This window comes from Canis lupus, chromosome 26, assembly GCF_048164855.1.
Source record: "Canis lupus baileyi chromosome 26, mCanLup2.hap1, whole genome shotgun sequence".
Classification (NCBI taxonomy): Eukaryota; Metazoa; Chordata; class Mammalia; order Carnivora; family Canidae; genus Canis; species Canis lupus.
Window position 1 is genome coordinate 22,077,165 of NC_132863.1, and position 12,211 is coordinate 22,089,375.

General features: G+C 55.1%; 1 protein-coding gene across 6 annotated transcripts in view; it reads left to right on the top strand.

Moving 5' to 3' along the window:
- The first annotated feature begins 406 nt into the window (after window positions 1–406).
- The window catches only part of ANGPT4 (angiopoietin 4), a 59,446-nt gene continuing 47,641 nt past the window's right edge, over window positions 407–12,211 (top strand). For 5 of the 6 annotated variants that reach the window (XM_072800407.1, XM_072800406.1, XM_072800402.1 and 2 more), the window contains exon 1: window positions 412–1,420. In XM_072800407.1, coding sequence (XP_072656508.1) covers window positions 701–1,420 — 720 coding nt within the window. In that variant the 5' untranslated portion in view covers window positions 412–700. Of the gene's footprint in view, window positions 1,421–12,211 lie in introns of all 6 variants that reach the window. The other variant, XM_072800408.1, reaches the window with a different exon arrangement.

Consider the following 12,211-nt stretch of genomic DNA (forward strand, 5'->3'; position numbering starts at 1 on the left):
AGTAAATAAAAAATTCGTCGGTCTCCAGGCTGAGGACCCACATTACTTTCACCGTGTAAGAGATGGGGTTTACCCAGCTTACCAGTCAGGGTATGGAGACACAGAGAAATTCAGCTGCCCACCGGAGGGTCAGCAGCTGGGGAGCAGGATTTAGAGGCAGCCACCTCCGACTCCAGGCTGGCAGAGGCACTTCTTTACCCCAAGCTATGCTCTTTGCAATCCGCTTCCCTTCTCGGGGCCAAAGGCAGTCCTAGAACAATCTGCCCCAGGACAGGACAGCCTCTCATTACTGTCACAACAACTGAGCCAGGGCCACCCCAGGGCATAACATCCCCCCCCCTGGTCCCAAGGGAGAAGGGAGGCTGGGAGCCAGCTCCCGGCTAGAGCGCCCACTTCACTGGCCTCAAAAGGACATTCTCAAAAGATTGGACTCGCTGCCTCCCCTCCAGCCTCACCCCTCTGCCCCCCCTTTGCTCTCTCTGGGGGTCACATCGCTTGTGTTCCAAGCACTAACATGGAATCAGAATGGGGAAGGTAGGGGGGAGAGGGAAGGGGAAGGGGAGCTGAAACTTGAGATCCCAGCCTTTGGTGGGGGAAGGCTGGAGAGAGCCAGAGAGAGACAGAGACAGGAAGAGAGGGTTCAGTTGCCTTTGGTTTTCTGAAGCAGGCAGCTTTGGGGGTTTGGCGTGTGCGTGTGTGCATGTGTGCGTGTGTGCGTGTGTGCGTGTGTGTGTGTGTGTGTGTGTGTGTTGTTTTCTTTCTCAGGGGGAAGCCAGGCCTCCACTGGATAATAAAAGAACTCAGAGGCGAGGCCAAGCTGGGCGAGCAGGGCCAGTGCGGGGACAGGGCAGCTGTGGGCAGGAGTCAGGAGGAAGGAAGGGAGAGGGGGAAGGTTCGAGGTGAGGGGGTGTCTGCAGGCGGGAGCGAGGCGGTGGGAGGAAGCCGAGCAGCTGTGGTATTTGGAGCGAATATAAATAGCTGCCTGGACAGAGCCCGGCCAAGGGGTTCGGCTGCGGCCGGCAGGCAGGCCTGTGCGGCTGGCCTCGGGGGCGCGGCGGTGGGCAGGCGGGCGGGGTGCCCGGGGGCTCGGGGCCCACACCCGCATCTCCGGATGCTGTCCCGGCCGGCCATGCTGCTGGGTAGCCTCCTCCTCACCGCGGCCGCCCTGACCGTGGCCCAGCGCAGGGGGCAGGAGGCGGGCGGGCGCCGCCGGGCACACCGCGTCCAGCACGGCCAGTGCAGCTACACCTTCGTGCTGCCCGAGCCCGAGCCCTGCCCACCGGAGCCCGAGGCCTTCGGCGGCTCCAACAGCCTCCAGAGGGACTCACCCGCAGCCCCCCTGAACCTGGGGGACTGGCCCACCCAGCGAGTGCAGCAGCTGGAGAAGGTGCTGGAGAACAACACACAGTGGCTGCAGAAGGTAAGGGCTGGGCCTGCAGGGAGGTGGTGGCGGGAGGCATGGGGGCTGGTCTCCGGCTGTCTCCATGGAGAGGTGGGGCGTCCTCCCCAGAGGCCTGCCCAGGGCACAAAGGCCAGGCTAATCAAGGCCATGTCTCTGAATTGTACAGATGGGGGTAATGAGAAACAGAGAAGGACAGAGATGGCCCTGACGCCGCACAGCAAGACTGGGCAGGCTCAGAGCTGGAAACCTGGCTCCCTCACAGCCATTCATTCACTCATCTGAGCGAAATCCAAATCAGTGAGCTCTGAGCACAGGCCTGACCCATCCTAGGGGCCAGGGATGTAACAGTAAACAGAACAAACAATACTGGACTGGTAGGGGAAAGAGGCCATGAAGAGATGAGTGATAAATACCTGCCACGTCAGAAGGTGACGTAAAATGGAGGGAAGAGGGCAAACGATGACAGGGTGGCTCCTTGAGGTCAGATAATTCCAGAGGACTTCTTGGAGGAGATGATGTCTGAACCCAGAGAACAAGTAAGATAACGGAGCAGCCCATGCTGGTACCTGCGGGATGGGCATTCACTACAAAGGGCCCAGCAAGTACAAAGGCCGTGAGGTGGGAAGGCAGTCAGGGTGCCAGGGGAACCTCGAGGACCAGCGCTGCTGGAGCAGAGAAAGAGGGGAGAGGGGTGCATGAGCAGGGGAGGGGAGAGGAGGCAGGTCGTGTCAGGCCTTGGGGACTGCTGGGAGGAAGAACTCTGGCTCTTGCTCTGAGCATCACAGGAGCCAGTGCAGCTCTTGGAGCGGGGGAGACACAGCTGACTTGGTCTGAACAGGATACACTGTAGGGGGCAGGGTGCATGCTGGGAGCCCGAGGAAGAGGCTGCTCAGCTGCCAGGCAAGAGGTGATGGAGGCTTGGGGCAGGACCCGGCTCAGGGAATTCTGCTTTATTCTGAGAGGGGGCTAATCGACCCTGCTGATGCATTGGGTACAGGGTGGCAGAGAGTGAGGAGTTGAGGACACTCCACCCTGTTCTGGACCAAGGCCAGGCCCACTCTAGGGTCTTCTGTCTTCATCCTTTTGGCAAACACTCTGAGTACATGGTGTGCCGGGCCCTTGACAAGGCACTGGGTACAGAGATGAATGAAGCTGGTGTGGCCTGGCACAGGCATGGGGGTGGGAAAGGTGTCCTGTGTGTTCCAAGATGGGGTTGGCAGGAGCCCCTAAGTAGGAGCAACCGAGGAAGAGAATGAGACCCAGGCCCCTGGTGCAAAAGACAGTCTGAGCAGTGAGCGGCGTGGCGTGGAGGGAAGCGCACTGATTCCTAAGGCCCTCAGATGTATTAATCGGCGCACAGCAATGGACAAGGTGTCTCTCCAAGGAGCACTGCCTTCTTACTCCTTGGTTTCCAAACTGTTCAGATCATGTGCCCAATCAGCAAACAATGTCTACGTCCCTGATACATGCATATTTATTTAATATATGTGCACATGTCCCCACATCAATATAAGTACAGGGAATAAAACAAAATGAAAGGGAACCTTCCATTTTCAAAAAGATGACATATGAAATCATGTAAATTGAAGTTTTAACAGTTTCCTCTGTTGTCCAAAAGATTACCTTGAGCACACCCTGGGTTTATCTGTCCCCAAGGTGGAGAAACTGCCCTATGCATAACTAACCAACCTGCTTTGCACACTTGTATATACACTCTTGTGCATGTGCACTTAACCTCCAGTCTTATTCCTGCCCTGACCTCAGCCCCCACTCACCATCTTCTCATAGTCCCTTTCCCACCTGCCCTCCCTGCCACCCGCCCTGCAATGCTGCCAACCTAACATCATCCTGGAGTCCCCCTCCAGGAAGGCCATGGCCTCACACACTGGAGCCAGCCCACTGGGGGCTCCGTGCTGCCCTGAAGTCTGTGTGTTTCCAGTTCCATGAGGGTCATCCCAAACCTCACCTCCCCAAGCCTCCATCTTTACTGTTCTCCATCCTCTCACCAGACCAACGACCTCCTGCTTCAATGACAAATGAGGGCACAGGGAGAGCTACTCTTCATCCACCTGTCCCACGTCTGCAATTTCACCCGTGCATCTACCAGTTCCCAAGACTTTTCTCTCGTTCAGAAAGAAGGGGTTCCTCCATGGCCCAAGGCTACACTTCCTTCCTAGGATGTAGATCCCATCCCCCTGCAGCCCCTGCACCTCCCCAAGCCAACTGTCCCCTCCTGTGCTCCCACTCTGCTGATTTCTTCCTTCAGTGTTTAATCCCATCTAAGCATCTCCCATGGGGGAAAAAAAAGGAAGAGGAAGGAGGAGCAGAGGAAACAAGCCTCTTCTCCAAGCCACACCCTTCTCTGCCTCTGCTTCCTCACATCCCATTTACTCCTTCCTCCAAAAGTCACCTCTCACATCCCACCTCCCACATCCAATGGCCGTGGCTTAGTCTTCATCAACTTGATCTCCTGACAAATTTCATGTTGCTGACCAATACCATCCTTCCAAAAACTGTCTCCATCCGCAAGTCCTCATCCACAAAACATGCCCACTCTGCCCTGCGTCCCTACTGCTTTCCCTACCTCCACAGCCCCACCCCGCACCAGCACCTCTGTCTCCCATCTAGACAGTCATTATGGCTGCTCGCTGGACTCCCTGTTTCCACCCTTCCCACCCCACTCCCTACCTCGTCCATTACTTCAGCAGACAGAGGGAACCTAAGTTAGATCCTGTCCCTCCTCTACTTAAAACCCTCCTGGGGCTCCCATCTCTTTAGAATAAAAGCAAAAATCCTTAGTCCCTAGAACACCCCCTCTCCAAGGTGCCCACAGGGTTCACCCAACCCCCCTCAGGTCTCTGCTTAAATGTCCCCTCCTTAGAGAGGCTCCCCCTGTCCATTCCATTTAAAACAACCACCCTCCCTCTGTCCCTCTGTATCCCCTCAACCTGGCTTTGGTTTTCTCTCTTAGCATGTATCACTACCCATTCTTAAAGCACTTCTATTGGCCTGTGCATCCGAGAAAGCAGGGACAAAGCAAGTGCTTTGTTCACTACTGAGTTCCCAGAGCCTAGAACAGTGCCTGGCACAGGGCAGGTCCTCCACACACGTCTGTGGAGTGAGTGAACTAATTAATACACGAAGGTCCCTGAGTCCCTCCGGTCACTCCAGTCCTCCCACACCCTGGAATGCCAGTGTTTCCCAGGGCTCTGTCCCTGCTCTTCCTTTCCTCTCACCCTTCATGGCACAGGCCCCACCCCCGGGCTGCCCCACCGCCCCTGCAGCACTGTCTCCCACCTGCCCCATGGTGGCGCCAAATCAGCATCTGGCAGTCTCCTGAGCCCCCAATCCATGACCCTGACCCTGCAGGTGTCTCTCCTCTCAGAGGCCATTGTGCCTCAACCCCAAAGCTGCTGGACACTCAGCTCTTCCCTCCCTCCCTGTCTCTGTTTAAGACTTTCTGAGGCCCTAGGGTGTCCTTCATGTCCATCTATCCCCAAGGCAGCAGGTCCCGCCCTTCTTATGGCCTTGGCTTCTCTCCTTGCAGTGCATTGTCCTGTCTCCCCAGCTGGGACTCTGCTCAGGACTTGTCACCTCCCCCACTGGCTTCTCTATCCTGAGCCTTACCCGCTCATCCATCTTTGACTCTCCTGGGTGCCTGGTGTTCAGGCAAATTTGACTGAGCCAAAGGATGAATTTAAGTCAGTGGCTTTCAGGTTAGGTGCCCCGGGCCACCTTTTTTGGCCCACAGGGCAGTGTCCTCTCCAGATGTCCATGGGACACCTGGGGCAGAGAGGACTGGTGTGGGAGTCAGGCTGACCTGAGTTCACAGCCCCACCTGGCACTTGCCACATGGCTGTGGATGAGCAAGTCTCAGTTTCCCCTTCTGCAAAATGGAGAAAATAGCAACATGCCAGGGAATGGCTGGGAGGACCACTGAGACTGCTCCCATGCCACTCTCAGCCTGCTGCCCGGGCAGAGCGTGTGCTCCATAAAAACCATGCCAGATGCAGTAGATTGATGGGCTTTGACTTCATTCAGCTGCATGTCTAGTTTGAGCTCTGCACTGCTGGGGGAGGGCACCTCTATCTCAGACGAGTCAGCCCAATGGCCCCAGTCCAGTATCCTCAGCGCTGGGGAAGTCACTCGTCCGTGGTGGTGTTCTCCAGGGGTCCCCCGTCCTGCCTGGTCTCTGCCAGGGGCAGGTATTTGCTGTGCCATCTCCTGGGTAAGGGCCCCTTGGGTTGAACGACCCCTTTAGGCTGCTTGGGTTGGGCATATCTCAGAGTCTTTGAAACTCGGAGGCCTCTTCTTGGCTTCTGTGGTAACATCCCAGAGGAGAAAAAAAAAAATTAGTTTCAGATTATTCTGATGTAGAAGCGTCGTCATCACTACCACTGCCGTTAGGGATTACTGGGGAAGAGTGGAGAGGACTGGCCTCCCCAGACCGAGTCTTGGCAAGATTCCAATCATCAGGATGGGCGCAGGGGAGACTCTCCCTGCCATAAGCCGCCAGTGGCCAGCACCTGCTCAGCCCATGCCCCTGTCTCAAGTCCCTGTCCCTCCATGTCCCCAGTACACAGGTGAGGACACAGGCCAGGGATGGGGAGGGACTTGCCAGAGTCACCCAGCAGTGACAGCCAGCCTGGACTCACTCCAAACTCCAGGTTCTTTCTCCTGACTCTGGGGGTGCCAGGGAGGTGGGGGAGGCAAGATCTGAGAGATGGGGTGTTCCTTAGTGCCTGAGAATTCCCGAATCCCAGAAACCCACTCTCTTCTCCCCCCATGGAGCTGACCAACTGGCCAGTGTCTTCCTGCCTATGCTCAGAGTGCACAGCAGTGGGGTGGGGCTGCTCCCTCTCCCCCCCTCACTCCCCTCCCCCTGTACCCCACCCCACTTCTTCCTTCTACTCTTCTCCCCTTCTTCCACCTCTCTCTCTCTCCTCCTAACTCCATCCCCCTGGAAAGCCTCTGCCCTAATGACTCACGTCTGGAGTTGCTATCGGTGGGCTGCACATCATCTCCTGGCCCTGCTCCTCCTCTCATCTGGGAGGAAAGCTGCAGCCAGGAATGTTGAGGGGGTGGGTGGACAGAGCCAGCGGGGGCGGGGGGGGGGGCAGGCTTCCCGGGCAGGCTGTGCAGCACAGTGGCAGGTCACGGGGCCTCCTCGGTCCCCTGTCTGTGTGACCTAGCGCTGGCCCTGCGTTCGGTGCCTCATTTGAGTGGGGAGAGGGTTTGATGTGGGCTTAAGAGAAGCAGAACCAGGAAAGGATTTGCCTGCAGCAGGTGCTCATGAAGGGTCACTCCTGGTACTATCATCCCCCGAGTTGACCCCAGTCTCTGCCAGAAAGTGCCCGGTTCTGCTTTCCCCCGTGCAGGACCCATTCTGCAGGTGAGGATAGTGGAAAACCAGGGCCAGACAGAGGCACGGAAGCTCTTCAGCCCAACCCAAGCCCCCAAGGGCAGCCCCACTTCCTCTGAGCTGCTGGAGTCCCAGGGGCAGGGCAGACATCAAACCTTCAAACCATGGGTCTTCCTGCCCTTTCTCCTATACCAGTGACAGCTGGCCCTCCCTGCCCATCTCCCCATCTGTCTCTGCCTCTTTCTCTTTGTCTCTGGGTTGCTTTGTCTCTTGTGGGTCTCTCTCCCGGGGCCTTCACGGTGGCCCTGACACTGCTCTATAACTCTGTGGATGTCTCTGCCACTCTGTGACTCCCTCTCCTGTCTGGTGGCATCTCCCCAAAGTCTCTCCCTGTCTCTTTCTCAGATCCTCCTTTCATTCCCCCTGAACCCATTGGCCCTCTTGTCTCTACTTCCCTGGATGTCCATATGCTTTGTCCACCCTGGAGGACCCGGGACACACAAGCCAGATGACCAGAGCTCCCCCCTCAGCCAGGGTGCTCAGCTGGGGCCTCTTTCTCTTCCCCCTCTGCACTCCAAAACCAACTGGGGAGGGGTGAGGGGCTGGACAGAAGCCTCCCAACCTGGCACCGCCCCCAGCCTCTGCTGCTCACTCCTGGTCCCTGACGCCAAACCTCAGAATAACTCAAGACCTCAGCCCAGCGGTTTCGAGGCCCTGCCTGGCTGGATGTGGGTCAAAAGCACATCCAGCGGAGCGCAGCGTGGGTTTCTGGCCCAGCCCAAGACCCTCCCAAACTGGCCCCGGACTCCCAGCTGCCCCAGCCTCCCCAGGCTGCCCGTAAATTCTTGGCATTTTCGGCCTTCGGTTATCCAAACAAGAAATGAATCTCAGTTGCCGAACAGAATGTCTTGGGGTTTGGTTTCCTAACCTCACTGCTGGCTGCTTTCTAAGCAGTTTGGGGCTGGGGGGTGGAGTGGGGAAAGAATAGCATCTGCTTCTTGGAGAAATGGGGTTATTTTTCTAAGAAGGGAGCCTAGACATGGCTGGCCCAGATGCCCTGGGCTTAGGGATGAGCAGGGGAGCCATGGGGGCAGCAGCCCCTCAAGCAGCTTCCCCCAGAGGGCCAGGTTTATTTGTTCAAGCTCCTTGGCCAGGCCATCCCAGGGGGTCAGGGCCATGCATTTCTGGCTCTCTCCCCCTAGGCCCCACAGCTCATCTGGGCTGGGATGCACACAGACCCTCTCCCCCTTGTCTTCTAGGGCAGGAAATGTGAGAAAACAGGCCCCAGGTCTGCCCCCTAAGTCTGCACCTCTGGCCTCAGAGCATTTGCTTAACCTCAGAGTCAGCTCTAAAATGTCTGGAATGAACCAAGAATCAGTGGGGCATGTCCCAGTGGGGCCACTGACCAGCTGTTGGGACCCTGGGGAAGCCACCTGCATCAATTAGTTCCTCTGTTGGAACTCCAAACACTCACTGCCTCCTAGAGAGAGCGTAGGACAAAAGAAAGATAACAGGATTGAAGGCCAGTGTTTACTAAGCACTGACTGTGTGCCAGATGCTGTCCGACATGCCTTGTGAGAATTACTGCATTTGATTCTCATACAGAGCCTCTGAAACAAGATTGTTTGCCCCTTAACAGATGAGGAAACTGAGTCACCAAGAGGTTAGGTGACTTGCCCATGGTCACATGGCCAGAAAGGGTGAGGCCACGCTTACCCTCAGGCTGTCTGCTGCCAGAACCCACACTCTCAGCACTTAGGCCGGTTTCCTGGCTAATAAACAAGACATGTCCGTGGTGGCTTGATCCCTGGAGACCCAGCTGGGACAGAAGAGAAAGGATGCCTCAGCCAGCATTGGCAGCTCTCGAAAGCTGAGGGGCTCAGGACCTCCACTTGGGCATCCTTGCCATTATATCCCCCATCCTTGGCCAGAGCCCAGAGTAAATCCACAGGGGCAGTGTGGACCTTGGAATACCACCCCCACCCCGCCCCAATTCAATTTGAATCCCGGCTGCTCCACTGCTTGTTGGCTGTGTGTTCTCAATCACTTTGCCAGTCTGTGCCTCAGTTTCCTTATCTGTGAAATAGGGAAACTGCTGGAAGCTACTAGGCAGGTTATTGTGATTAAGTGAGTTAACACACACACAGGGCTGAGTACGGTGCCTGGCAAGAGGAAGAGACAGGGCAGTGTCCGCAGCAGATGACATGCTTGGAACACATGGCACAGTCAGGGAATCCACTATGGAGTGAACACAGGAATTCAACTGGAGCTTCTTCACATCTTGCTTTGTGTGAGCTTAGAAAAATCCTCCTTTCACCTCCCTGGGCCTCAGTTTCCTCATCTTCAAAGTAGGGATCATGAACACAAGTACCTCAGGTGAGGACAGAATAAGGCAAAGCACACAGAGATGTAGTGGGGTTCATGGGTGAGGGGATGTCTGTGGACCCTGAAGCTGAAAGCAAAACTACCTCCCCTTGGACAGAGAAACAGAACCTCAGAGGCTGAGACCAGCAGAGCCCTGTGGCCCTTCACTCCTGACTCTGGGGGCTACAATGCAACCACCATGGGGCTGAAGGAAGGAGGATGATCTCCAAGCAGCTGAGGGGGACCTCTGTAGGCTGCAAATGGGCCCATTGCTAGCAGAGATGAGCAGGAGAGGGGCTGGAGATGGGGCAGCTGGGAGCCCTCCTCCAGAGCCCAGTAGACCCAGGTTCCAGTCCTGGACACTGGGGAAAAAATATCACCTGTTATTCCAACTCCCTGGTCATCTCCAGTTAATTTCCTTGCAATTTCTTCTCTGCATTTTAAGTGTCTACGGAAGTGTTTGAGAAGTACAAAAAGATTGAAAAATTATTTTTTTAAAAGATTTTATTTAGGGGATCCCTGGGTGGCTCAGCAGTTGAGCTCCACTGCTTGTTGGCTGTGTGTTCAACCAACCCTCAGCAGTTGAGCCACCCAGGCATCCCAAGACAGAAAAATTAAATGAAACTCCCTGTTCCCATAACCCAGCTTAAGAAACAAAAGCTCACAGATGCCGCTCAGCTCCTGCTCCACTCTCACCCCTCACCTGCTTCCTTCCCCCACCTGAGAGAGCCACTGGGAATTGGGTATTGTTAGCCTCCTTCTCCATGTCTCGCCCTCCTGACCCTTGTATAGTATTTGTTTCCTATGTAAACGGTGTCGTACTATCTCTATCTTTCTGCAACTTGCTTTCATCCGCTCAACCTCATAGCTGTGAAGTGTGTGGCTCTGCAAATGTGGGAAAGGCCTGAGCTGAAGCTTTTGCCTCTGTAAACCGGGGACAGTGTAAGCTCATGCCTGGGTTTGCGGCGAGGCCCAGATGACCAGTGCATGCCAAGGTCTGGGCACACACCTGGTGCTGCTTCAGCTCGTGGAGAAGTTCCTCCTCTCTTCTGGGGGTGGGGGTGGGTGTGCTGCTGTGGTAGACACACACAGACTTCATCTGTGCCAGGCACTGCTTACTATACATGTTACACAACCATAGATTCATTAAACCTCGCAACGTCCTAAAAGGTGAGGACTGTTACGGTCCCCTTTTATTAAGGGGAAACTGAGGCCCAGAGAGTTCATATGGCTAGGAAATGAGAGAGGGGGATGTGAACCCAGGCAGGGGCTGGGTCCAGACCTCACACTGAAGCACCACATGGACTGCCTCTCTATGCCCACCCGCCAGATGACAATACTGACCCTGGGCAGGAGGAATGACTCACCTGATTCCCCCTGAGGTCAGTCATGAGGATTGGATCAGAACTCAGGGCTCCTGACACCCAGCTGAGAGCATTTTGTGCCTCCTCCGCTATAGCAACACGACACACTGCATGTCATGAACCTCGTGAAAAATGAATGCGGCCTTACAGCTATTAAGTTCTGGGGTTGCATGCAGGCACACGTGCACACACGCATACAGGTGAGAACATTCTTTCTCCATTCACTCAATTGCCCCTTCCACTGATGTTTATTGAGAGCTTGCAGTGCTAGGCACTGTGTCAGGGGCGAGGATTCTGCAGTAAGCAAGGGAGACTCAATCCCTCCCCTCCAGGAGCAATGGGATAGACACCAACCTGATACCAACCTGATAATTTCTCATGCGTAAGGGTCAACCACGATACACACTGTGAGGAAGGCCTCACCTGTTCTAAGGGTAGATAATGGGGGGACCTGACCTTGATGGAGGAAGTGCAATAGGAGGAAGGACAGAGCTGAGCTCAAAAAGGTCAATTGGGTGTTCTCAGGCAAGGAACGGAAAGGAAAAACATTCCAGGCACAGGGAACAGGAAGTGCAAAGGCCCTGGGGTAGATTGAACAACGTGATTTGGAGGAAAAGAAGAGCATTTCTTGTGGCTGAAGCGTAAAGAGCCAGGAAAAGTGTGGGCAAGCTGAGATTAGAATGCTCATCAGGGGTCAGACCAGACCTCCCTGCGCCTGACCCTGCTCTCAGGAATCTTGGGTGCTGGGGACTGATGGAACCGCTTTTCTACTCTGTGCCCAATGAGAATTGGTCTGCAATAGGCAGTGGCTATGGACATCTGGGCCTGCTCCTCCCGTTCTTCCCTGACCTTGATCCCATCTCTGTCACCCTATTTCAGGGTCAGCCTCAGACACCAAAGATACAAGATAGGCAAGAGCTCAGCCATTGAATTCAAATCCTTAGTTTATTCCTTTGTGGACTGGGGAACAATCACACGTTTCCTCCAGGCTGCTGGGAATCAGATAAGGACAGTTATACGCCAGAGTTGTGCTGGCGGGAAAGCCTGGTACCACATGGTACCCTCTGTCTAGAACATGCTTGGCTCTATACCCAAGGTACGGCTGGGTTAGGAGGCAGGTAGGGGTGCTGCTAAATGATCACTTCAGTCAAGGAGACTTTGCAGATGTGTGGCCTGGTCGATCTGCTCCCAGACAGCCTGGGTTTGCTTATGACAAGCTGCCTGACCTTGGATAAGTTGCTTAACCACACTATGCCTCGTCTATAAAATGGGCCAATAATAACTCCTACCAAAGGGAGTAGTGACAAAGATTTAATTAAGCATAGTGGTTCGAACAGTGCCTGGCCCGTAATATGTGCTGAATACACATTTACCAAGCAAAATGGACACACTTCCCCATTCCATATAAGGGCTGGCACACAGGTGGCAGGGAGGTGAGCAATTATGAGAAATGTGCTTCTTCACTTTCTCTCAATTAAATTCTCAGCCTCTACACAAGGGGGAATAAGGTGGACTCATCTGTTGGAGCCCTTTCTAGACAAACCTTCCAAGATCCAGGTTGAGACACAGACAAGGACAAAAGGATAGTGGAGCCTTAGGAGGCCAAAGGCCATAGCACCCTGTTCACATCTTCTAAGAAGCACCCCAAGCTCACACAGCAAATGTAGGCCTAGCTCCCTTTCCCCCTGCACCTCCCTCCCCATTCCCCCATCTTCCCCT